This window comes from Schistocerca nitens, chromosome 11 (assembly GCF_023898315.1).
Source record: "Schistocerca nitens isolate TAMUIC-IGC-003100 chromosome 11, iqSchNite1.1, whole genome shotgun sequence".
In the NCBI taxonomy this organism is placed as follows: Eukaryota; Metazoa; Arthropoda; class Insecta; order Orthoptera; family Acrididae; genus Schistocerca; species Schistocerca nitens.
This window is the reverse complement of record NC_064624.1, coordinates 16,617,501-16,645,116: the sequence shown is the minus strand read 5'-3', so window position 1 is coordinate 16,645,116 and position 27,616 is coordinate 16,617,501. Positions and strand designations below refer to the sequence as shown.

Below are 27,616 nucleotides of genomic sequence, written 5' to 3'. Positions count from 1 at the left end.
TGTGGGAGTAATATATGTGGGATTGTAGCATATTCCTAGAGTAATAATTTTGAGCCAGTTCTTGAAACTCTGTAAGTGGGTTTTCTTCAGGACAGTTTATGTCTGTCTTTGAGAATCTGTCAGTTCAATTTCTTCAGCATTGCTGTCACTCTCTCCCATGGATCAAATGAACCTATGATCATTCATGCTGCCCTTCTCTGTACAGTTCAATATCCCAGTTAGTCCTATCTGGTACAGGTACCACACACTTGAGAAATATTCTAGGACAGGTCACACGAGCAATTTGTAAACAATCTCCTCTGTCGACTGACTGCATTTCCCCAGTATTCAACCATTAAACTGAATTCAGTCACTTGCTTTAACCCAGGACTGACCCTATGTGACCATTACATTTCATGTCCCCACTAAGTGTTACAGGCAGTTGCCTGAGCTGTCTAATTCTAGCTATGACTCATTGATATGACAGCCATAGGACACTACATTTTTTCCTTTTAGTGAAGAACACACTATCACATTTGTGTACATTTAAAGCACTAACAGCTTTTACATAAGACCAGAATTTTTAGGGTATTTATCTTTGCACCACTTTCAAATCTTATCAAGATCTGATGGAACATTTACGCAGCTTCTTTCAGACAGTATTTCATCGCAGATAACTGCACCATCTGCAAAAAATATGAGTTACTATTAATACTGTCTGGAAGTTCATTAATACACAACATAAACAGCTAGGATCCCAACATCCAGTGTTACTTCTACATCTGTACATGACTCTCCATTCGAGATAAGTTGCTGCATCTGCCCTCTCAGAAAAATCTCACTCCAATCAAAAATTTTACTTATAAATCATACGATTATACTTCTGATACTAGATGTAAATACGGTAATGAGTTGGATACTTTTTGGATTTCAAGACTGTCTTGATCCACAGTTTTCAGTATGTCATGTGAGAAAAGTACATGATCAGTGTTTCCAGAATCTATGTTGTTTGGCACGGAGGAGATCTGGTCACTTGATTATATTTGAACTCAGAACATGTTAAGATTCTAGAACAAATTTATGTCAAGGATATTGGGTAGCAATTTTGTGGATCATTTCTACTACACTTCTTGTGGACAGATATGAATTTCTTTCAAGTGCTAGGCACGGGTTTTTGTTCGATGGATCCACAACAGATTGCAGTTAAAAGAGGGGATAACTCAGTCACTAATTCAGTGTATAATCTGACAGGGAGTCCATTGGGCCCTGGAGCTTTGTTCAGTTTTAATGATTTCAGCTGTTTCTCAATGCCATGAGAGGAACACTTGACAACATAGTTTAATATTTCTGTTTTTGTTTTGCTACCCTCAATTTCAGTTCCCATCTCATTCACAAGTGGCTGGATGCTAACTTTAATGCCACTAACAGCCTTCACATATGACCAGAATTTTTTGTGGTTTTGTGAAAGATTATCTGACAGTGTATTCTGCTATGGTAGTTATTGAAGGTTTCACACATTTTTCTCTTGTCAGCCAAACACGTTTCATTCAACAGTAGTCCTATGCTTTGTTTTACACTTATAATGCAGTAGTCTCTGTTTTTTATTTTTTTACATGTTTCTTCATAGTGGCTGTACCCTATAGTCCCTCCCATCATGAACTGTTCTACTGGGTACATACCTATCCAAAGCAGGGTCAACTTGAGCCATAGTTCCTCCACATGATTTTGTCCTGTGGTAAAAGTTTCTATTCCCTCACTGAGATACGACACTACTGTTCTTTTATCTAGTTTAGTAAACAAGCAAATCCTCCTACTTGTATTAGTTGTTCTGGTACTTTGATAAACGGTATTGCCGCAACTGCCTTGTGGTAACTGTCCCAGTTTTGATGTGGACTCTTCAAAGAAATCAGGTAAATTTGTTGCCAATAGATGTAATATATTTCCCCTCATGAGCAGAGTTCGGAATCTGTTCTAAATTGTTTACAGAGAAGGCAATTACAGTATGAGGGGGAACTTACACATTAGTGAACTCAGGTTTTCTCTAAAGTTTTTGGTTACATCAGGAGGTGAGTCTCATGATCAACCTAGTCTTGCCTCCAACAACCTTCTCGTTGTTGTGGTCTTCAGTCCACAGACTGGGTTGATGCAACTCTCCCTGCTACTCTATTCTATGCAAGCTTCTTCACCTCTCGGTACCTACTGCAAACTACATCCTTCTGAATTTTCTTAGCGTATTTATCTCTTGGTCTCCCTCTACAATTTTTACCCTCCAAACTGCCCTCCAATACTAAATCAGTGATCCGTTGATGCCTCAGAACATGTCCTACCAACCGATCCCTTCTTCTAGCCAAGTTGTGCACAAATTTCTCTTCTCCCCAATTCTGTTTAGTACTTACTCATTAGTTACACAATCTACTCATCTAATCTTCAACATTCTTCTGTAACACCACTTTTCAAAAGCTTCTATTCTCTTCTTGTCTAAACTATTTAACATCCATGTTTCACTTGCATACATGGCTACACTCCATACAAATACTTTCAGAAAAGATTTCCTGACACTTAAATCTATACTTGATGTTAACAAACGTCTCTTCTTCAGAAACGCTTTCCTTACAATTGCCAGTCTACATTTTATATCCTCTCTACTTTGACCATCTTCAGTTGTTTTGCTTCCCAAATAGCAAAACTCATTTGCTACTTTAAGTGTCTCATTTCCTAATCTAATTCCTTCAGCATCACCTGATTTAATTTGACTACATTTCATTATCCTCATTTTGCTTTTGTTGATGTTAATCTTATATCCTCCTTTCAAGACACTTTCCATCCCTGCTTAGTCATTTTGCACTTCCTGTTGATCTCATTTTTGAGACATTTGCATTCACTTTCACCAGCTTCATTTACTGCATTTTTATATTTTCTCCTCCTACTTGATCCTCTGCTGCCTTCACGATTTCATCTCTCAAAGCTACACATTCTTCTTCTACTGTATTTCTTTCCTTATTCTTGTCAATTGTTCCCTAATGCTCCCTCTGAAACCCTCTACAACCTCTGGTTCTTTCAGTCTATCCTGGTCCTATCTTCTTAGATCCCCTCTTTTTGCAGTTTCTTCAGTTTTAATCTACAGTTCATAAACAATAGATTGTGGTTAGAGTCCACATCTGCCCCTGGAAATCTCTTACAATCTTGTAATGTCTTATCTTGTATGCAGCTTTAAACTCTGGCACTATGCTGCACATGCATCAGGGGTTAACTATTAGGATTTTAATACTGTTGTCTATGTGAGGGTGGGGGTATTTGTATGGATCTTGCAGTAATGCCACTAGGTCTCCTATGGCTTTGTTACGTGGACTGGATGGACAGCTGCCTAACCTAAAAAATCCTTGTGTGCAGCCCACACACAGTCAGCTATTGGGTAACAGCCTCTGAACTGTAGTGCATACCTGACTCATTTAGAGAGGCCCTACAGTTCTCATACAGTTCTCAACTCTCTGGTGCAAGTCCAGGAAATCTCAGCCTAGCTTGTCACAGAACACAAAGTCTCTGGTCCAGTCCTTCCACTTGACTCAGAATCTGGGGGCCACAACTGATTCTGGGGACAATGCTGGAAATTGCGAGTCTCTTTGAAACTCACAACCTTCTCTACCAGTCACTGGAATGATCCAAATGTGATCTTGGAGCCCAGCTGACAGTCATTGTTTGTTCCTGCATGCACCACACACTGCAATTTTTTGCACCCTGTTCCCTCAATGGCTGCCAGAATAGCCTCTTCAACAAGCTGAAAGAGGCCTCCAGGCATACACACTGAGAGCACCCAGTGTTTCTTCTTGTCACTTGCTGCCATTTCCCAAAATAGTACCATTGCTCAGCGTAAATTTTAACTGTCGACAGTCAATTGACTCTTGCCCTTTTGTACTTGCCTCCTCTTTACAGAGGACACAACAGCTTTCCTACAAGGTGAAAGAGTGTCCCACTGGCTCAGTTTCAGTTTCAGTGAAAGGTATGATTCAGTCCTTGTTTATAGGTGATAGTCACAACTTAAATTTGTCATAAGAATGGAACATCATAAGCTGGAAAGCTTCCTTGGATTTTTCTGTTCAAAAAAAAATGGCTCTGAGCACTATGGGACTCAACATCTTAGGTCATAAGTCCCCTAGAACTTAGAACTACTTAAACCTAACTAACCTAAGGACATCACATACACCCATGCCCGAGGCAGGATTCGAACCTGCGACCGTAGCAGTCCCGCGGTTCTGGACTGCAGCGCCAGAACCACTAGACCACCGCGGCCGGCTTTTCTGTTCAGTATGTATTGATAAAGGAAAGGTTCAGCAAGGGGCAGACTGATTCAAATGAGTGTCAACAATGATCAGAAGAGTGTGAGACAGACTGCAGCAGGCCATGGACTTGGTTGTGATCCTGGGCGTATGCAGAAGATTGCAAGTGCACACCCATATTACACAGAAACCTAAAGTCCACATAAGCATGAAAACCAGGATGATTACCTCCATACATTCTTAAAATCAGGTAAATGCGAATGGGAGGGAGAGCAAGCTATTAGATATCCCAAAGGGCTTGGCTATGTTGCAAGTTTATGAGTGTTGGGTGAAAAATTCTCTAAGTAATGTTACCAATTAATACAGGGGTGCTGATGAACACTCCTCAAAAACACAAAGAAACATCTTGCAGGTAGATGAATGAAGATGGCTGGCTCAGGTTTGCTTCAACACCTATATTAGATATGTAGACAAAGGGCTTAAAATGCTAGTAGTGTGAATTTTTCAAATTTGTATACCAGACGATGTAGGCTGCTTTCAAAAGATATTCAAAGAATAACCACTCTGTTACTGTATTTTGTATCAACATAAATATGCAAAAGCAAGTTGTATTTTGTATCTCGGCCATATTATCTGCTGCTGCACAGTGTAAGTGAGAGCATGACAGATGCAGTAACCGTGATCTGCTTGTTGACAATATGGGACAATATTTTGCTAGTTGTTAATGGTCATGACCATGAAATTACTGCGGCCATTCACTTTACATAATGGTTTGCACAACAGATGGTAAATAATATTCCCATAGTGCTCATTGTACAACTTAATGAAAAGGTACGTATGGTCACTTAGCTTTGCAAATTGTACCATTTTAAGAGCATTTTATCAGCCCACATTTAACTTAAGTGTTTTCATCTTTCCTTGCCATACGTAGCCAAGGCTGCATTCACCCGCAATATAGAAACAATCTCAGGAATTTTGTCCAGAACTGAATACACATTAGTATTCTGTTTCCATCAGACACTGTTATGCTAAAGTTGATAATACTGTCACAACTGTAGAAAGGAATATGCCACCAAATAACATAAATATAATGGAGTAAACTTAATGAAGTGAGTAGTATACTGACATTTTCTTACTTTCATGTGTATGAAAAAGGTTAGGTATACCTTTTATCTCTTTGTCCAATTGTTCTTCCTCTTCCAGGGTGTATTGAATATATGTATCACCTCGCTATAAAAAAAAAAAAATTACAGAAAATGATCAAACGATGTTAAATAATACATAGCTTCTTTCTCTCACAAACAACTTATAAGTTTAAGCTTGAGAATAATTAATCGCTACATATGGCAACATACAATTAATCAGCTTCTGTATTACTATAATGACTGCAACACCTCAAGTTTAGCATATTTACAATATTTAGGATCTGAAAGATAAACAGAAGTAGGAAGAATACACTTATTACCTTTCTTGTAAACAATTTTGAGCGTGCAAACTGCTCCTTTGAAGTCCTATTATGTGCCTCAAAAAGTGGATAAAAGCGGGCAGATCCCCTGTAGATCCATTCTACATGTTTCCCACTAGGTGGGAAAGACATTTGAGCAAGAGAGGCATTTACTGCTAAAACTTTTGCATTGTACCAACTTCCTGAAATTTTTAAAATACACATTCATGAAAATATAAAGCATAAAATATTACGATTTATTCACATTTAAAGCAGCACATTCATATTGAAATTTGTTGATAAAACAACAAATGCTGTTTTACAGCAAAACATTTATTTGAAACATGAAAAAAGTGTGATAATAGTGGAAGAATATGTCAAAACCATCAAAGTACAACAAATACCACTACTGAACTCAACCAAAGGAGCTTCTAAAAGACAAATTACACCATTCAAAGATAATTAATACACCTATACATATAAAACACCATTAAAAATACTGTACTTTCACACTCTCCCATAATGTATTATATACAGAATGAAATCGACAAAGTACCAAGTTCCTTTGTCATCCGTATCTTTGCATCTACACAAAAGATTTGAAAGCTACATTTGAAGCCATATACTATGCCTCCATTAAAGAAAGACATTTAATTGGCTTGTCCACATAACTGGATCTCCACGATGCTTGACTAGAATGTCACTGGGTCTGAACAGGTCTTCCATAAATTCCATTCAGTAAGAAACTAAACAAGCCATTCACCCAGTATTCTGATGCTTGCTTTAAACCATACAGATTCTGGAGTAATTTACATACACATCTTGTATTAACATTAAAATCTTCTGATACATGCAGATTACATCCTTCAAAATACCACTAACAAAGGCTGACCTTACATAAATTTTCCATATACATCCGTCATGTTGAATAGCAACATTCAACATGGCCCTCATCACCTCGAGCTTGCTGCAGACCTAAATGTGTGAACATGATATATTCGAAAATGATGGGTATATCCTTTTGCTAACAACCAAGCCTTATACAGAACCATTTAATTTTGTGACAAAAGCCCATCAATCTTTAATCACCTTTTTTGTTTTAGTTTTGTAACTTAGTTTCCATGTTTTCTTTTTCTTCAGAGTATTTCTCCATTGCTTTCTATCATTATTCAGAATTTTCTGTCTGCACTGATCCTTTACAATTCTTTAATGTTTCATAAATAAGCTTCATTCTTGCTCACCAGGCTTCACAGTAATGTGAAGGTTTCTTCAAATTTCACTGTTCATGTAAATTTCAGCTTTCTTTGTCCTCGTTTCTTGCTGTAAGGTCTCTCAACCTTTCTCTCAGTTTCATACAAATGGTTGCTAACCCTTTTGCCACTCATGGTTACATTTTAGTTCATACAGTTCCACCGACTATCCTCTCCAAAATCGACATTTTCACGTTCAGTCGACTTCTTCCATTCTCATGTAGGAATCCAAGCATAGCATTCCATTTTAAATATCACAGAATTATAAAATGACGTCCTTCCTTGAAAAATATTTCAATTGAAGTTTTACATTTAAGTTTCATGGGACCAGTGTGATTCAGAGTGTATACTTTAATTAAAATAGCTCACCCCACAGTGCTTTTGGTAGGTATTCAGCAGAGCAGAGTTGATAATGTGCTATCTCATGTAAGATTCCTGCTCAGTAGCTCCAGTCTGCTGAGAAGTATTGGTGTAGTAACTGGGTGTTTCAGTCCAACTGAGTCAGCAAACTAACATACATTTTCATTATGGAACTCATTGCCAGCATCTTGAGACATGTCATCTCACTGCACACACTCCTCTGAGCTCATAAGGTGGTGGATTAAAACAATGACTAAGAGAAGGAAGCAGGTGGAAAGCTATGTATATGGGTGTCGATTTTTATTAAAGTAAACCTGGTGAAAATCATATGATTCAAGTTTGGATTCACAAGATACTTGACTTTTGATCAAGCTTTATAATCCAAATTCTTGGTAAGTGGCAGCAGTCACAAGAAGCCACTGTCATGCAGGAGAGCATAGGCATGCACAAAAAATGCAATTCGGCATGGTGGGTGTTAGGAGTGTGATGTCGGAAGGTGTGGAAGTTTGGCATAAAAATATAAGCAAGGCAAATAATAAAACGATACCCTTTAGTTTGCAGGCATGGACATCCCCTTAGCTATGATCTGCCAGAATTGTCTAAGGCAGTGCAAATGGGAAAGGAAAAATAGTCCATCATAAAATTACACATTGTCGTAGTTTGGAGGTAGGAGAAACTTTATCATGTATTATTCTGAGTGTGTCCCCACTGAAGTCATTGGGTTAATCCACTATGTTATGAGAAACATTATTGACTTAAAGTGGATTGCAGAATGAAAATGTTAGCACAGTGGGGGTGGCCTGCCATTGCTTGAGAGAACATGCCGGATGTGAGACGTGTGACAAATGGCACCGCGGTCTCTATGACAGAATAAGCTTTGTTTCTGGTTGTGTTGAGTTAACAACATTTAATCAAAGGCAAAGAATTTCATTGGTGTTGTTTAAGTATATTTTGATTTGTGACAATCTACAGAGTCTTAGACAATATTAGTTAATGGAGAAAGGTTAGGCTGTGAAATATGCCGTAACTACATCTCATGTTGATATGTGGGAAGATGTCGCCCCTCTAGTTGCTTACTGCAACAGTGTGGTGACTATTCTGTAGCTGATTATTCTTGGTCCCAATAGTGGGTTCAGATTATTTTTGTGTGTCTTGGATGATTGTGTGTTAGTTATTGCCAGCAGATCCTAAGTTATTGTCTCAAGTCCCATGAGGCAGAGAGCATAAATCATATGCCACACAGTACAGCAGGGTTGTGGCAGGGTAGGATAGTAAATTCATACATGAATAACTGTTTCACTCAGAGCAGCAGTGCACTGTTGATTGAAGACTATATGGTCATGTGACCTCCATGAATTCTGATGAACATACCTGTAATTTTGCACAACTGATGTAATAAATATACATCTACTAACTTGGAGGGCACAGGGACTCAGCAATACATTAAGATTTTACCAGATTCATTTGCTCTTCATTTACCAGTGTACCAACCTCTCCCAGTGTTGTGGTGCATTAGAAGGGCAGATAATTTTAAGAGGTCAGGTATGTGTGGATAGACATTGAAGACACAGTTTTAACAGATAGGTATGCACTGTAATTGAGTTATGCACCACTGTTAGGCCTATGTGGGCAGTTATTTTCTCCCAATGTACATTGATGTATTTTCTTCTGATTAGCACCAAAAAATCTAAATTCAATTAATTCAAACACATGAGAAATTAATGATTTTCCAGTCTATACACAATTATTTTACAATAATTTCAACTCAAGTCTTTATCATTTTAATAAACAGTGATTACTTTTCATTAATTCCATCGTTGTGTTGCAAATGGTACTTTCCCGGAAACAGGAAAAATCATTCATAAAAAACCCAAAGTACCATTGGTCTGGAAACAGCTGCATAAACTAATTCTCTAGCTTTACTAGGTTTCTGCACTCTTATACCTAACGCCAGCCAATGATGTTTACCATAGAGGTACCCCTCACAAAAGTTGCTATCAACCATCACCTTCATACCATGATCCTTCAGAAACTGGTCCACATACCATTTATTTTGATGACCCATTTTGTCATGTCCTTCCTGTTAGGTATTTACAGTTTCAGCAACAACACAAGACTTCCCTTGATGATTGCCACTGGATGCAGCAATAGCAATTGCAATATTGTTTTTGAAAAATACCCATGACTTACCATCATTTTCAATTATTTAACTTATTCCTTTTTGTTCAGCATTCTTAACAGAAAATAAGTTGCAGGATTCATTTGGGCAAAACAAACATCTTCAAAATATCACACTTTATATTTCTGACCACTGAATACTTGTGTGTCAATTCAACCCATACCAAATGCTTCAATTTGTACACCACTTTTTGGCACCATCGATTCTCTTGACATTCCAAATGGTTGACATGTAGTGTAGCAATCTTAATGATTTGTTTTGTGATGTTACACACCACTGTCAATGAACCACTCATCACAAACCAGTTTGTTTATATCCACAGGAAAATTATTGGATCTCACGATTAAAACTTTTTCTCAATTTCTGGAGTATCTGTGCGGCTACAACTTCTTGAACTTTGCAGTAGTTGACAACATAGCAAAGACTTTTAATTCAGCTCTACTAGAACACTCATTTGATCAATGACCCTTCTTCTTATACTTAAAATAAACCAAACTCATTTGACAATGTTTTGATAAGTAACCTACTTTCTTTGATAACAGGCATTTTCTGTTTACATTCATTCAGATGAAGTTCAATTGTGTTTTTGTTGCTGTTTGTTAACCATTTTTGACATAATTTCTGTATTGACACTTTTATCATGGTGATTGTCTTTCTCAGTTCATAATTGAAACACTGTTTTTGTAACTCATTCCACATTTTCCCTTCAGCACATAAATCACACACCACAATATAAATGTAATCACAGTCTTTGGGCTTTTCTAACACAGAAAGTTGAGTTTGCACTTTACCAAATGTGGCTTGATGGTCTTGTATATAGAACCCGATACTTCTCACAGAATGTTATCAAATCTTTGTCTACGCATGTCGGTGCTTTTAGCTGAGTGAACATCATAAATCTTATATAGCTTACCCCAAATCTCTTTGGCAGTCTTGCATTCAGAATTGGCATGGGGTCAAGTGATAAAATTAGCCATTTCCTTACTTTTCATTGGCCATGGTTTATTTAGTCCATCGATTTCATAATTTTATGCACTTTCTTCTGCTTAACCAATCAGAATTTATAACATCAAAGATTTTGTCATATTCTGAAACAGTTCTCACCATCTGAATCAAAAAAAGTCTTGGTAACAGTTTATTATTTTATTAACAAGTTCTGCCTTCGTGGAGCATCTCCAGATTATCTTACAATTTTGCATGTACAACATACTTAAAAAACCATAAAATAGTTCATGCTAGACTGAAGCATGCATTGAATCAAATGAGCCTGCAGAGACCTTTTCCTTTTTGAACATTTTAAAAATGATAAAATTGTTCTGTGCTAGGTTGAAGCATTTGTAGTATCTGATTAATCTGCAGATTTGAGCTGTGCCTCAACCTACAATGACAGTATTACAACTGTGATGTTTTTACTGTATCAAGTCAAAAAAGAGCCACAGTATATTGCTTTCCACTGAGGTGGAAGTGTCACAAGGCAAAGGATCTGTTACTTATTTGTGAATAACAATGCTCTTCCATATTCTGATGTATGGTACTATATTCACCACAGTTAAACAATGTAATTAGATGCTTCCTACAATCAAAAAATGGTTCAAATGGCTCTGAGCACTATGGGACTTAACATCTGACGTCATCAGTCCAATAGAACTTAGAACTACTTAAACCTAACTAACCTAAGGACATCACACACATCCATGCCCGAGGCAGGATTCGAACCTGCGACCGTAGCGGTCACGCGGTTCCAGACTGAAGTGCCTAGAGCCGCATGGCCACACCAGCCAGCCCTTCCTACAACTTCCTCATTCTAATCATGCTTAGTACCCTTCATATTATAAGACATTAGTGTAATATGTACTCAAGCATTAAAAAAAAGTTTATTTCAAAACTACAATGTTCTCAACCCTCACTACAATTTTGGAACATATGTACCTGTAAAAAAAATAAATATTAATAATAATAATAACAATAACAATAATAATAATACATGTTGGAAGTTATGACTTATGTATATAGCAAGAGACAGTATCAACAGCACAAAGCGTTAGCTGGAAGTTTAGAAAAGGAAGATTATACATTACTTTAAAAATAAAGGTACAAGTGTGGGTTAAAACAATAAAAAATAAAAAAAATAGGTAACTGGATGCAGCTTGTTGACCGTTACTTGTACACCGTCCATGCAAAAGTTCCGAGAATGCCTCACATATATGCAACATCTGTGCAGAAACTACAGTGCCAGTTTGAACTAATAACCATAAAACACAAATGTGCATTGGATCAGTCAGTTGTGAGTAAATAATGCTAAGTAGTGGATGTGTGACTTTACTGTGTCAGCAATGTTGTGTCACAAGCCACAATGGAACAATGAACTGAGCATTTCTAAATAAAGTGGTCAAGAAATTTTCCAGAATGCTTTGAAGAACAGCAGAGTGTACACATGATTTGTCTTGCACATCCTGTCTTCTGAACAAAAATGGTGCATGGACTTCTGCTGCAACTTGATTGAAATTAAAAATATGGGAAATTCTGTTCTGCAAAAAATCCTAGCAGGCGACAAGACTTGGTGCTATCAATACAAACCTACCACAAAATGACAAGGTGCAGAATGGGTCTCAGAAGGTTCACCAAGACCAAAGATGTGACTGTGATGTGTGGGAGGATCATCATCCCAAAGATTGACTTTTCTGACAGCTCCTTTCCCATGGTTGTATGAACATGCTGTGCATAGCACTCAAAAGTGGGAGGAGGAGGAGGAGGAGATTAGTGTTTAACATCCCATCAACAACAGGCCATTAGAGACAGAGCACAAGATCGGATTAAGGAAGGATGGAGGAGGAGTAAGTTCACAGATATGTGACTGGCTCGAAGACTTCTTAAGTAACAGAACCCGGTAAATTGTCCTTGATGGTAAGTGCTCATCAGAGACAATGGCATCATCAGGAGGGCCCCAGGCAAGTGTCATAGGACTGCTATTGTTCTCTATACACACAAATGCTTTGGTTGACAGGGTGGACTGCAATCTGCACTTGTTTGTTGATGATGCTGTCATATGCGGTAAGGCGTGAAAGTTGAGTGACTGTAGGTAGATATAAGATGACTTAGACAAAACGTCTAGTTAGTGTGATGAATAGTTGCTAGTTCTAAATGTGGGAAAATGTAAATTAATGTGGATGGGTATGATGAACAAACCTGTAATGTTTGGATACAGTATTAGCAGCATCCAGTTTGGCACAGTTGTAATGTTGCAAAGCAGTACAAAATGGAACAATCATGTGAGAACTGCAGTAGGGAAGGTGCACGGTCGACTTTGGTTTATTGGGAGAATTTTAGGAAAGAGTGGTTCACCTGTAAAAGAGACTGCATATAGGACAATGGTGCAACCTACTCTTGAGTACTATCTGAGTGTTTGGGATCCTTACCATCCCTGGAGGAAAGGCGACTTTCTTTTTGGGGAACACTATTAAGAAACTTTAGAGAACTAGCATTTGAAGCTGACTGATGAACAATTCTACTACCGCCAACATACCCTGCGTGTAAGGACTGTGAAAATAAGATAGAAGAAATTAGAGCTCTTACGGAGGCATACATACAGTCAATTTTTCCTCACTCTATTTGCAAGTGGAACAGGGGAGGGATTGACTAGTAGTACATGGTACCCGCTGCCACACACTGTAAGGTGGCTTACAGAATATATGTGTGGATGCAGAAGAAAGTGGCCATGTCCTTTTGATGGAACCATCCCTGTATTTGGGTTAAGTGATTCAAGGAAATCACAGAAAATGTGAATGAAGATGGGCAGATGTGAGAACAGTGTGCCAACCACTGCTCTACCCCACTTGGTCTCAAAAGTGGAGGAGACTATGTAGAACACCTAAAGCATTACAACCACTATCATCTTTTATTTGTTTTTTATTAACCCAATCTCAAAGCTTTCTGGACTTATAGGGTATGTTAGGGTCACGTCTTTTAGTTGTTAGAAGTAATGGTGGTGGTGGTGGTGGTGGTCGTAGTAGTAGTAGTAGTAGTAGTAACAACAATAATGACAACATCAAGACATAAAAATATTGCTGATTGCATACCAGTTATTAGACCACCTCAGGATTACTTACCATTCCACTCAGTACTGACATACTGTCCTCCTTGCACCTTAAGCAAAGCTCTCTCTGGGTACTTCTCCAGATAATTCTTAACAAAATCTCGAATTTCCATATGAACATCTTCCCACACACTTGGAGAACTTTCCACAACAAGACGTATATCTTCATGTTTCACATACTGACAGCCACCATTATCAAAAAATATTAGATACCTGTAAATTGGTACAATTAAACAAGACAGCTTCTATGACAATACATCTGCGTCATCAGGCCATCAATAAGTGCATTTTTGAAAATTTTTTTCCAAATCTATACAAACTTTGCTATTTCCCACTAACCAGTAGCTAAAATGGATGTAAATTACAATATTTCATTTAATCCACACACTAAACTTATAATAATTTTGTCTCATTGTGATAAATTTCTTTCATCTTCAGATTCTCACATTTTTTTCTTTCAACACGAAAAAAGTAGAGGAAGGGGGTGGAGAGTGTTGGACAGAAGAGAAAAAGATGCTTCATGGTCTGCTTCAGAAATGTGCAAAGATTTCATATTGCAGACAGTTTAAACAAACTGATGACAACTTGTTCAACATTGCCACGCCATATCTTTGATACAGTTCACATGGTATTTTTGGCTCACAGTAATTAATTATGAAGCGGACAAGATGGTAGTACTGTAGTGTGTTTTTATGTGCACTTTGTTGCCAAAGAGTAGCAAAATTTGGCATATACATCAATGTATGTGAATTTATTTGAGAATATTGCACATCAGCAAATGTGTGCACCAATATTTCCTATTTATATGATCTCATGTGAAATACTGTGTTTCAAACTGATTTATTGAACATAAAATGTTACATAATGTTTTTGTGAGCAAGAGATGAGGGAGAAAGATAGGTGTCATTGAACTGTGGGCACTTTTGCGTGCTTCTCACAGTGAAAATAAACTAAATTCCCATGAATCTGATGGACATTCACACCTCATATGTCGGTAAATCTGCACATCAGTTCAGAATGAGATGAAGGAAGTAAACACAGTACGTAGTCTCCAACAGAAGAATTGACCATGTTTTTCAATAATAATCACAAAGGATGAATTTTGTGTTCACCACTATGAAAGGCACAAACAATGGAGACACACAGGTTCCCTACACCAAACAAGGCAAAGCTGCAGTCCCCTTTCAGGAAGCTGATGGTGTCTTTATATGCTGACGAAGTATCATTCCGATTCACTGTGCAAGAAAGGGACAGGGCCATTAATGTGAAGTATTACTAAAATCTAACAAAACCTGTGCCCTGTAATCAAACAGAAGAGGAGGAATGACTGCAAAAAACACATGTAACTCCAACATGACAATATTTCTAAACACATTGTTCAAAGCGTTGAGGCTGCTTGCTCACACTCCGACTGCAAAACCTTGCCAACCAAGTTTTAATTTTCTCTCTCTCTCTCTCTCTCTCTCTCTCTCTCTCTCTCTCTCTCTCTCTCTCTCACACACACACACACACACACACACACACACACACACAGTTTTGCAATACTGTTTAATTAGTCCACATCTGATGTGCTGCTTTTCACCATTACCACGAGTCCACCATGGAAGAGCAGGTGAATGTACCACATAGCACAGCATGCTACTGCCTCCATAAGCTTGCAACCATGGGACTGTGCATGTTTAGAGGAGCTGTCTACCTGGATGACAGAAAATCTGGACACAACCATTCATCTGGTGTAACAAGAAACATGATTCGTTCCACCAGATGATATATTTCCTTTGATCCACAGACCAATATCGATGACCCTGTGTCCACTGTAATCTTAATTGATGATGTCACAGCAACACACAGGGGCCATCTGTTGTGGAGCCCAGCATTCGACACTATGGACATAATAGTATGCTCTAAAGCACTTTTTACTGTGCTAGCATTGTACTGTCATCAGGTCTGCGACAAAAGGCCACTGCTCTACAGAGTGGGCCAGCCTCTGGCTCCCACATTCTGTGATGAGATGTGGACATCCATCACCTTGTCCTTCAACAACTTTCCACACAAACTCATGGCAGTAGTATGTAAGCAGCCAACCAGTTTTGCCATGTCTGAGATGCTCATTCCCAGGTACTGACCCATTACAATCTGTCATTCAGCGAACAATGGAAAATATGGAACAGAATAAGAATAGCAATATGAATTAAGTAAGACAGACAGCTCCTCATCACATATGGGATGTGCTGAGCAGCACTTAGGCACAGCTGAAAATCTTACAGTCTACTTTTAAATGTGCCTGTCTGTCCTTAAGGGGCTCCGGAACGCCCTATACTTGCAATGTTAAAATAACGCTTATAAATTACATCTTTCCTCACAAAGTATTTGAGGTAGGAAGTTGAACGTTTTACAGATTATTTATTGGAATATGGGCTACAACTTAACACAGGGATTTTACAAAATTTTAGTTCAGTTATTAAAGATGATTTTTTTTCAATTGTAATGAAAATTCACAACATTTTTTTGCAATTTTTTATTTATATATTCAAAAATACAGTTTTTTGGAAAAAGGCTGTGTTAAATTATGCAGAAGGTACTGTGTAACATTTACTGAAAGTTTGAAACAAATATGTTTGGAAGATCCTTAGAAAACATGTAATTAGTATGAGAAAATAAAAGTTTTGGGAATCGAGCGACAAAGATTGGATTAACTTTTTAGTGCATTCCAGGTCCATAGGATGGATTATCTTCATCCTCTGCAAACTCCTCCTCCAGCTTCCTCTTGTTCCTCCTCCTGTTTACTCTTGCTTGTATTTCTAGACTCTTTACAGCCCTGTCTGCAGCCCGAAGGCGTTCCTTGTCTAAAGCAAGCATCGCTCATACCATGTTAGAACCTATCTTCATTCCCATATTTCTAAATACCTTGCACCTTACAATCTTGCCATCATTGAAAGTCGCAACAGCATCATACACACCAAAGTGAAGTGTTTCTATTCCAACAAATACAGTCTTGGGGATTCTCGACCATATAACACTATTTACACTTTCATTGGGGTTTTGAGTTTTTCTGTGAATACACTTTTTCAACAGTTCAGGTGCTGATAAGTCTCTGAAAATAGGTTTTATCACCTCCATTATTGCATGAGGCAGACTATGCTTATGAGTGTACACTTCACCAGTCAGCAATCCTTTGTTATATTTACACCAACTGTCTTCTTCTTTGGGACACAAGCTATGTTGGGGATTTTCATCGGTTGAAGAAGTATGAAAAAAAAAAGAGCCCAAACAGCCTTCTTCATTTCGTCGACACTTTGTGTATTTTGCCTAATAGCCATTCCATAATAGTTCTGTATTTTGTCAATTACACTGTCAGTTAACCTTCCCTTCCCATCCAACCCTTTACCATCACTGAGTTTTTGTTTTTTGTACGAAGCTTTCAGTCGCCGAAGTCTTGTTCCCATTCGCTTCTGTACATCTCGAATACACTCAAATTTCTGCACTACAACATCATCACCATAGGGCTTCAGTCCTTGAACATGTTTGAAACTTTTAGAATCACCGTCACCAAGGTAATTAACATATCGCACTTTATCACACGCCTCAGAACGCTGGAATATACTGGCAACACCAGCCACTTCCATTCCTCCACTACTGCCACTATAGTTAGCTTTGCAATTATTTTCATGTGTACCTTTATATTTTTGTGGACATCTACAATACTTTGATATTACTGCTACATTTAAAACTTTCCCTGTATACATACTGGTGGCAGATACTACACCATGAAGAGATGTGTGTCCCCGTTTATGCCAGGTACCATCGAACGCTGCAGTCAAATCTCTGTTACCATTATTTTCCATTACTGCCTCTTCCACAGCGTTCCTCATAGATTCTATACAGACATCTTCTACTTTAGACCCTATTAATTTATTATAGGTCATAAACTTGGTTGGGGGATTTGGAAGATTCATGATGCCACAGAAAATTGCACCTGCAGTAGCACCCTTACCAACTGAACGCAAGGAATAAACAAATCTAATGTTGTGTTCGTAGATTTTGCTACCATTTTCTTCAGTTGCAGTTACTGCAACACTGTTCCAAAAGGTGGTCATGTATGAACACTTATCACATTTCAGTTGTATTTCACTAGCAAGTCCTACGTGCTTTATTATGGAGAGTTCCAGACCAACTTCACTACAATGAATACATCTTACACAGTTTGAAAAAATTCCTTTGAGAACCGACATATCAAATATTTCATTCACATCCGATTTGCCCATAAAACATTCATAGTTTTCACTCATTGAACCAAGCTTCTTCTGTGAAGTATTTTCTTTCCCACTTTGACTGCTATGGGCAGGTGTACTTGAGAGGTTAGGTTCACTCACTTGGTTATCGTCTTTATTGTTTACAGTAATAACACATACCTTTGGCTTTCCAACATTTCTCCTTTTCTTAAAAGCCTTCAGAGGATTTCTAATAACTTTACTTTTACTCATTATTATACTTCAACAAAACAGAGACTCAAGAAACAGAATTAATTACGAATATTTTCGAGATAACGACAGAGTAAATAAACATGAAACAATCGACAATCACACCAGCGATATATATTGAACCATCACAGGTTAGCCACAAAACATACTTTATCTCACATCACTAAAATGTACCTGATGAACACGGACGTTAATAATAACACCATTTGACAGCAGTTTAACAGCGCCACAGTGGGTCACGCCCATGTAGAACACATTTAAAAAAAAATTTAAAAATAGTTGTAGTCTTCGGAATTGAATAAATTATATATCTATTAAAAGGTAATAGTCTGCAGATTCAGAAAACGCAAAAAAGTAAAAATTGAACTTTTCATGATTTTGAGCCTTTCCGGAGCCCCTTAAACACCGCCTCTATGCCCTGAGGAGCTACCTGTCTTAATTCAAATTGTTATTGCCCATTCTCAGTGCACTGCCCTGTTTTCACACTTTATCATCATTGTGATGATTCCCAGTTTGTCTCTGCTCCACTTATACATTTTCTTCACAGTGCCTACAAAGCCATCAGCTGCATTCAGTCTCATGGTGGCTCATCAGTGTATAAAAAAAAGCAAGACATCACAGAAAAATACGTATGAAAGGCAAAGTATATAAATATGGCTACAAGTTCTTAGTATTGTGTGGTGACATGAGCAATGCTCATAAAACTGAGATATGCAACAGGCAGGAAAATGATTCTGGGCTTAGAGAAGATAATAAAACTAATACTGGTTGATAACAGAAATCTATCAGCCTCCCATAATTTTTTTTGTCTCAAGAGGAAATACAGTGTGCAAGGAGAGTGTTTTCATTAAAAGAAAAGAAATAAAAAGACAGAACAAAGAAAAAAACATTTATACTGTTCAGGCTGGAAATTCTGCATGGAGTAAGAATTGTGAAAGAAAGATAGGAGTTTCTTTTAACAGTATTTTATCTAAGTTTGTACAGAAATATCTAAATAAAAAATAATTGTATGACAGGAAACAAAAGAAGCATAATGAAGTTCCTTCCACTTATGGTGTGTGTGTGTTTTATGAATGGTTGGTTGGTTGGTTGGTTGGTTTGGGGAAGGAGACCAGACAGCGTGGTCATCGGTCTCATCGGATTAGGGAAGGATTGGGAAGGAAGTCGGCCGTGCCCTTTCAGAGGAACTATCCCGGCATTTGCCTGGAGTGATTTAGGGAAATCACGGAAAACCTAAATCAGGATGGCCGGACGCGGGATTGAACCGTCGTCCTCCCGAATGCAAGTTGTATGAATGGTAATTGAAGGAAACTTCACAAGTCAAGATTGCTAAAAAGAAAAGTGCATTTTACTGGATGACTTGTTTCGACTGAACTATGTTGTTATCATTGGATCTTACATTTTCAAATTTTTACAACGTTTTTCATCAATGTAACAAATTGCTTCACACTGCATATGGGCAGCCCAGTACCAGGAAGGTCACTACACATACAGTACAATATATATAATGTAAAAATATCACGCTTAGTCATGAACATAACATACTGCTTGTCAGCCTTGGATCTGTAGTAGATAGAATTGATAGAGGAAGTACAGAAGATTCAACGCATTTGTTAGAGGTTCATTTAGTAAGCACAAAAGTGTCCTGGTGATACTGCAAGACACACAATGGTATGATTTACTGTTAAAGTTCCAAGAGTGTATGTTCCTCTATGAGTCAACCGATACATTGCTTCCTCCTGTGTACATCTTGCAAAAACATGGAGGTAAAATTTGAGAGATTTGAGCTCACATAGAGGCTACCAACAATCATTCTTCCAGGGACCCATTCACTACTGGAACAGGAAAAGGAGGAGGACACAAAATGCCATCTACCACTCACTGTGATTTGTGGGATGTAGATGTAGATGTAGAAAGAAATTTTTGCTTAAGTTGTCTAGGTGCTCGCGCCACCTCAGTTTGTCATACATCTGAATGCCCTAAGGATTTTACACACTTTTTAGTATCTGCCCATTAATAATTACTTTTGGTACCTATAAGTTCTTTTCATTTTTTTAACATGAGAATTTGAAGCATTAAGAGATAAGTGCTTATAAGATAAGCTATTAAGTGCAGTTGTGGAAGGTGTGAATTACAAAGGTACCTCATGGAACTCCAATGAAAAAGACCTACAAGAGAGAAGATAAATATTATTTTCCATCTTGTATTTTCCATTACTAATATTGTACACATATGAATATACAACAACACCTTCCACAGTTAAGAAACATTTTATCCATGAACCTCTCTTGTATTTTTAAAATCTGAGGCACAATTAATAAAAATCACAAATTGATTCTGCCATAAAATAATCTTACACCCATTAATCAATGAAACTCACCTGTAATTATTTATGGACTTTGGTGGTTCTGCAATCACACCAGGATAATACTCTTCATCTGAAATTCCATCCCGGAAAATAGAGATAATGCGATGACCAACAGAAAAACGAAAATCTTGCACCTTGGTATAAGCTAGCTGAAAGCTTGAAACTTTTTTTATTTTCTTTGCGTTGTTTTTAGAATTCTGGAACTCCACTGTGTACAATGTCTAAAACAAAATATACTATCACATGTAGCAAGCATGACAGTATACAGCCTTAATAAAATCACTATGAAATAGCCTAACCATCACTTCTGATAATGACAAACAAGAGTTACATAAACATATCATAGACATCCCCTTAAAAGTATTAGCCTCAGGAGTGTCCTGGGTTTAGTCAATGACAGCACAATATTTTTACAACAAATATCTATTTACTGGCATAAAATTTGGAGACTTCAACAACACAGAGTGATATTTCCATTGTTTACTTTCACTTGCATTTTTAAAAATAAGATGGATTAAGGTAAAGATGAATTTACTATGTTAAAAGTAATTTATTCTCCAATTTAACAGTAATATACAATGTTTCTTATCAAATGCACTACTATACAGTAAATAATACGGATATTCAACAGAGCTGTTTATCCTTTGATAAGATTTGCAAAGCTTTTTACACATTAAGACTTTCAAGTGCAATTAATCCCTAGGTGTGCCAGAATGGTTATAATGAATGTCCTTTAGCCTATGTGATGGCAGAAGCAAAGAGTGATGAGACTAAGCACTGACTGATGCAACAATGCAATGATACACTTAAATCTCCTGGTTGGCAGGTGATAAAGTTTTGGGAACAATAAAAAGTGGAAGACATTGGAGAAATACTGCTTTCGGTGCTCCAACATAAAACCAATGATTACAGAAAAGGATTGCAATCACTGGATCTTTCTGAAAGCTATTCTGATAAAATTCTCTTCAAGTGGCACACAATATCTTGATTTTATTATGTGTTAATAGAATGCATGTTTGAGATTCAACTTCAGCAGTGGAAAAAAAAGAGGAAAGTCTAGCACTAAAATGGAGACCAAAGAGAGTGCTTACATGCTCTATCCATCAAAAAATCCACTAAAATTCTGGATCACTGCTCTGATCAGCATCAGAAGCCCTTTTGCCATAATAATATAATAATACATATTTCATTTAGCCCACATACTTATTTTTGAGTCAGTCATGAGCTCGCAGAGAAATTGAGTATGCTGGCTCCCCTCTTTCACTTTACCTATCATAGAAAAATGTGGAAAAACAAAAGGCAACTTACATAGAATAAAAACTGTCTATGTTTCAATGTCACAGAGAGCAGGAGTGTTACTAACATATCGTAATGGACATGTACTACCGTTGCTAATAAAAAGAGCAATAAATGGTAAGTACTAATTGTACATGTTTATTACACACTTCAAAGTAATGAAGACAGATCCTTATTACTGCAGGTATGCACATTAGCCTGAATCTGATAGCATACAGGACACAATGTCGATCGGTCAGTCCACGGTTTCGGTGGGAGTCATCATATCTGCCACACATATGTACCATTACATCCCAGAACTAATGAGCAAACACAGTGGACAAAACCTTAATGGATCACTTGTGTTTATAAAAAAATGTTAAAAGTTAGACCTTAGTATTGGTTTTACTCAGTTGCTCTTCTTCTGGTTGCAGGTCACCAGTCACAAACATTAGTCATTTTGTTGTTTTATGTTCCACTCTTGATAAAAGCCTCATCCTGACAGGTCACTTATAATAACAATTTGATAGAAATAACCGAATTCATGTGATACTTTGGTGACATTGTAGCAGGTATATGGTGGTTGTTGTTGTTGCTGTTGTTGTTCTAACTCTGGAACACTGTAATTTATTGCTCGAACAGTACACACACATGGAAGACAAGGTACTATACAATTGGCAATACACTAGGAGCCCAGCAGACCTTGCATGCTGCATTATATGCACATTAGATCCCACACCGGGCACAATCAGCAAGCTGTCATATTAGCAGACCGAGTGGCCTCTAGGGGCCAAATGAAGCACAAACTTTCCTTGCGAACTATGTAGTGGTACACACACAAAATTGATAGTTACACCACTTCTCTTCCTCTGCAAAGAGCTGAACACTGTACCCAAGTCAATTTCTTCTGTGAGAAACACATGTTGTTGAGTCACAGTGCAGTGCCGTCGATGCATAGGGTCAGAAATGGTGGGAGTGCAGACAGGTGCAGCATCCATCCCCTTGTGAGAGGCCATACAGTAGGACAGGTGACACTGGTACAGCATCCATTTCCAAGTCTGAGTCAAACTCCAGGGAAGGAGGTTGTGGTGAAGGTAGAGGAGGCAGCAGTGGAGGCGTCAGCTGTGACAGCGCAGAAGCCGGGGTCATGCCTCAGCCCCTGACAGCTGAAGGGGGAACCCACAGCAGAGCACACAGTGGTGAAAACATCGGCAGTTGCAGCTGAAAGGTGAAGGCACCAGTCGTGTCAAAGGAGACAGCCACGCAGACAGAGGATGTGGGGGCAGCGGAAGTGTACCTGTCGCACTAGGTCGTAGCCGGTCAATGCGTCGTAATGCCCTCACATCAGTTATGCCGACAGTGCAGAGGTGTCGGCCAACGGCACTCATTTCAGCTGGTGGCCAAACCTGTAAGTCTAAACAGCTGTGCCAGGCAGGAAGCATTGCAGCACTGATGCTGGCACATGGCACTGAATCGGCCAAACCAGATGTAGCGGAGTCTGGGGCTGACAACTGTCCAACAACTCTGCTCGACTCTTATGAGGAACCAGTCAAGAGTTACGACTGGTGACACATCCAAAATGTATTTTTTCATCTCACTCTTACATGTTTGTACTAGTCGTGCTGCTCCCCAGTTCAATTGATGGCGGAAAGAAGAAGCCATGACATTATCTTCTAATCCTTGTGATATGAACGGGGTGCCACTGTTGGTAACTAGCATGTACAGAAGTCTTCCGTTGCAAAAAATTTTGGCAAAGCAGAAATTGTTGAAGAAGACAGACAATACAAAACATACGGAAACTTAGAATAAGAATCAATTACAACAATGCCAGTAGAAATTCAAAACAGGTCCCATAAAATCCACGTGAATTCATTCCCAAGCATCCCGTGGATCCATTCACAGTGACAAAGAACAGGGGGGAGCTGCCCGACGGGTGCCACACTGTGGACAGGTCGCCACAACTCGCACTACTTCCCAATCGATACCTGGCCAAGAAATGTGTCTGAATGCTTACGTTTTTGTTTGTGACATGGTCCAATGGATCACACGTAAGAAACACATGACCTCAGGCTGACGGGTGGACAGAATGACGACCCGAGGAGTTGTCTCCTCTGTAGCTGACAGCAGCACTTGCTCCCAAACAGAAAGATGATTTTGAGATGCAAAATAATTTCTTTAAGAATGAGAAGCATGGCCCACAGGTTTGTCTGGACAGCCATGTTGCACTAAAGAAACAACTTTACTTAAAACAAGATCTGTGGTTATTGCAGCTGCAATTTTCATACTAGTAATAGGGAAACCACCAACAAAATTTTGAGCTCCCACATCTAAATGAAAACAAAGTAAAATTCCTCTTTGTCAAACTCTGGATCTGGGCCAATTGGCAGTCGTGATAAGGCACCAGCATTTGCATGTCGCACCGTAGACTGAAAATGTATCTCACAATTGTATCGTAGCAGGAAAAGAATCCACAACTGTAAGTGATGTGCAGCTTTGTCCAGCAAGATTTCAAAAGAGAAGCCAGTGGTTTGCGACCTATAATCAGGTGAAACTTGGACCCGTATAGAAAAGCATGAACTTTTTTTAGAATGTATGTGATGTCAAAGTCTCTTTCTGTGTCTGAGAATAACACTGGCTAGCTGAATTTAAGGATCTAGAGTCATGTGCAATAGGGCATTCAGAACTGTCTGCATACTTGCAAGCAAGGACAGCACCAAGGCCAATTTGAGAAATGTCCTTCACTAACAACAAGGTGCTGGCCCAGCTGAAAAATGACCAAAAAAGGGGTTGACTGCAGTTTGGATTTCGTTAACTTGAATGCTAAGTCAGAAGCAAGAGACCACTGGAAACAAACATCTTTAAATGACATTGCATGGAGTGATTGTGCCATAGTAGCAGCATCCTGCACAAATTTGTGGTAGCACGGAATTTTGTCTAAAAATGCCTGTAATTCCTTGATGGACATGGGGTGCCACAACACAGCAATAGTATCAATACGCTTGTGCAATGGTTTAATGCCAGCACACAAGACTTCAAAACTCACATAAATACTATATGGCTGAAAAAACTGTGTCTTGTCCAAATTGCACTTCAACCCTGCAGAAAGCAGAGCATGTATGTTTTGCAAATGTTCCTCTGTGGAAGCAGCAAACACTACTATGTCACCTAAATAGATGATGCAATAAATTTTTCTAAAAAATGTTGAAAAATAGTTGGCGCACTTGCCACACTGAAAGGCAAACATTGGTGTCGACAAAACTCCAATGGGCTGCTGATAACTGGAAGGTGTAAATATGCCTCTGCCAAGTCAGTCTTCACAAAATAACGACTCTTGATAATTTTGCTAAAACCTCATCAGGACATGACATCACTTTTTTAAAACCACTGTAGAGGCTTAAATTTAGCAGTAGCTTTTTTGACTGTCACCAGTGATGATTGTCTTACTCAAGTAAAAATGGTGGATTTGTTGTTGGTGGGGCCACAGGTTGTGCCAAAGTAGCAACTGTCTGTACCTGCTATTGCTTGAGGAGAGATTTAAGTACTGCCTACATGGAAATGAATTCAAAGGACTAATGACTGAAGTGGAACACATGGAGTTGAAATATCATACTTGTTGTCAAAAAGTGTTCTAACCACAGAATGCTGAAATTTATTCATCAAACAATACACACAGGTGGAAAACAAAGTACAATGCAAGTGGCAATACACAAGTGGCCAGTGAAGCCTAGCACTCTGTTCCACATATTGATTAGTTCCAACAGTGTGCGCAACCAGCAGGCTGTGCACGCAAACTGCTGTGACTCAAACACAGAATTAGAAGTTACATCAATTACTAGTAACAACTTTTTAAGAAATAAAGTTGTGTGGAATAAATTAGCCACACAGTATTTTCTGTCATACACATTTCAACTAAACTTTTGAGTTACCATTCTTGGAATTCTGAGCTCTCCTGCAATCATACTCAAATGAGTTCACACTCACTGATTGAAATAAAGAACATTATTTAATATTTGATTCTACCATGTGGCAGTTCATCCTTATTTAGAACATAACTGTGCACGGAATAAATATGAATGATCTAATGGTTGAGACAAAAACTTTGTGAATCAATTTGCATATGTTTCTGTCATATGAACAGAACAAAGAAGACCAAGAAATAGTAGTGGAATGCAGTTCAACTTACAGAGGCTTGACACGTGGAACACATGCTGGTAGCCAAATTTTGATACAATCCAGCATCATGTATTGAGCAAAATTAAATGCAGAGGTCCAGTATTTTTTGATTACATCAGGGGTAGATAGTCACAATTATGCAAATTTATACATAAATAATTTGAAATTAAATGACAACAGAAAACTAGGTGTATGAAAGAAAGGTGGTAGACAGGTACACTGCAACAAGCCTAATGAAATATAATTACTCAAGAAGGTGCAGCATATAATGTTTAATCACAGGTTCAATCTGCCAACCAAAGAGTATCACAGAGATTCTAAATTAATTCCAAAGTTAAAATTACCATATAAGTGTTGTGCATCATGAAGAGGCTTATTTCTAAAATTCTGAGAACATATGTTAAACAAAGATCAAAGCAACATATTGCTTCCTGCCTCATCTATGTGTATCATGTATATCATCTCATATTGGTGCAAAACTGTTTTCAGACCTTGAAATCTGTGAAAACTACCATCGAAATCGATAGAAGAGGCACAAGGCACCATCTGCTGTGCTTATCTAACTGGCTTCCTGAGAATAAATAGAGATGAAGACTCTTTCACTGCCTTCAAGAGCCTCTGTGCCTCCTTTCAACCTTTTGCACTATTTTATAACTTAACGTACGATAAACACTCATCAATGTAAACTGTTTGGATCAACTACTATTGTACATTACTAATATACTACTAGGGATAAATGTTATCCCAAATAGAAAAGTATTTGCTGTAGCCTGTATCCACACCCCTATTTTGGTTATTATATGACACATCTACTAAGGTAAGTGAGCTGCTGGTTGAACATGGTGCTGAAACCAGCCATCTAACAATATAAAAGTGCAATAATACACTAAAGCAAGAAACTTTTTTCCAGTTATTATTTTTCCATTACTTTTTTCTACTTATTATTTTCCCCATTTACAGAAAATAAGAGGGTACACTGAAATGCCAAAGAACCAGGCATGAACATGTCTATTCAAATACAGGGAGACGTAAACAGGCAAGACTAGGGTGCTGCAGTCAGCAATGCCTATGTAACACAACAAGTGTCTGGCGCAGTTGTTAGATCAGTTACTGCTTCTACAATGGCAGGTTATCAAGATTTAAGTGAGTGAACATGGTGTTATAGTCAGTGCAACAGCAATGGGACACAGCATCTCCCAAGTAGAGACGAAGTGGGGATTTTCCCATAGAACCATTCCACAAGTGTACCATTAATATCAGGAATCTGGTAAAACTTCAAATCTTTGACATTGCTGAAACCAGAAAAAGATCCTCTCTTAACTTTCAGTGGCAGAAGTCAAAAACCAACTTTGAGTTTATATCCATCATGAAGTTCATGGGAGCAACCCGACATCAGTAAGTTATAAGCACAAAAAATGAGTTAAGCATGTGAACAGTTTGTCATGAGCAGTACACTGAAATACCTATGTAAAGATTTGCAGGTTGCACATCTGTCATTTTCTACTCAATGATTTTGCCTTATTTCTGTTGAGATAACATGTCACATCATTTACTAGGATATTTTATGTATGGTTCCCTCTGACTTTGTACAGCTCACACTTTTTAATGGCATTTAATTTACAGTGAAATTTTTTGCCTGTTGGCACTGCACACCATGGAGGGAATCTGAAGAGCAGGTCCATTAGAAATTCAGAATAATATCATCAAAATTAGTGAGCTGTTGTCATCTTTTCTGAACCT

The 27,616-nt window shown here is 38.2% G+C and overlaps 1 protein-coding gene across 1 annotated transcript in view; it reads right to left on the bottom strand.

Moving 5' to 3' along the window:
- Positions 1–27,616, bottom strand: part of LOC126213288 (histone-lysine N-methyltransferase eggless-like) — a 328,640-nt gene that overhangs the window by 100,526 nt on the left and 200,498 nt on the right. Inside the window, exons 11-14 of the mRNA XM_049940954.1 lie at positions 20,441–20,649; positions 13,593–13,792; positions 5,719–5,900; positions 5,420–5,483 (exon numbers count right to left, since the gene is read on the bottom strand). Coding sequence (XP_049796911.1) covers positions 5,420–5,483; positions 5,719–5,900; positions 13,593–13,792; positions 20,441–20,649 — 655 coding nt within the window. The remainder of the gene's footprint in view (positions 1–5,419; positions 5,484–5,718; positions 5,901–13,592; positions 13,793–20,440; positions 20,650–27,616) is intronic.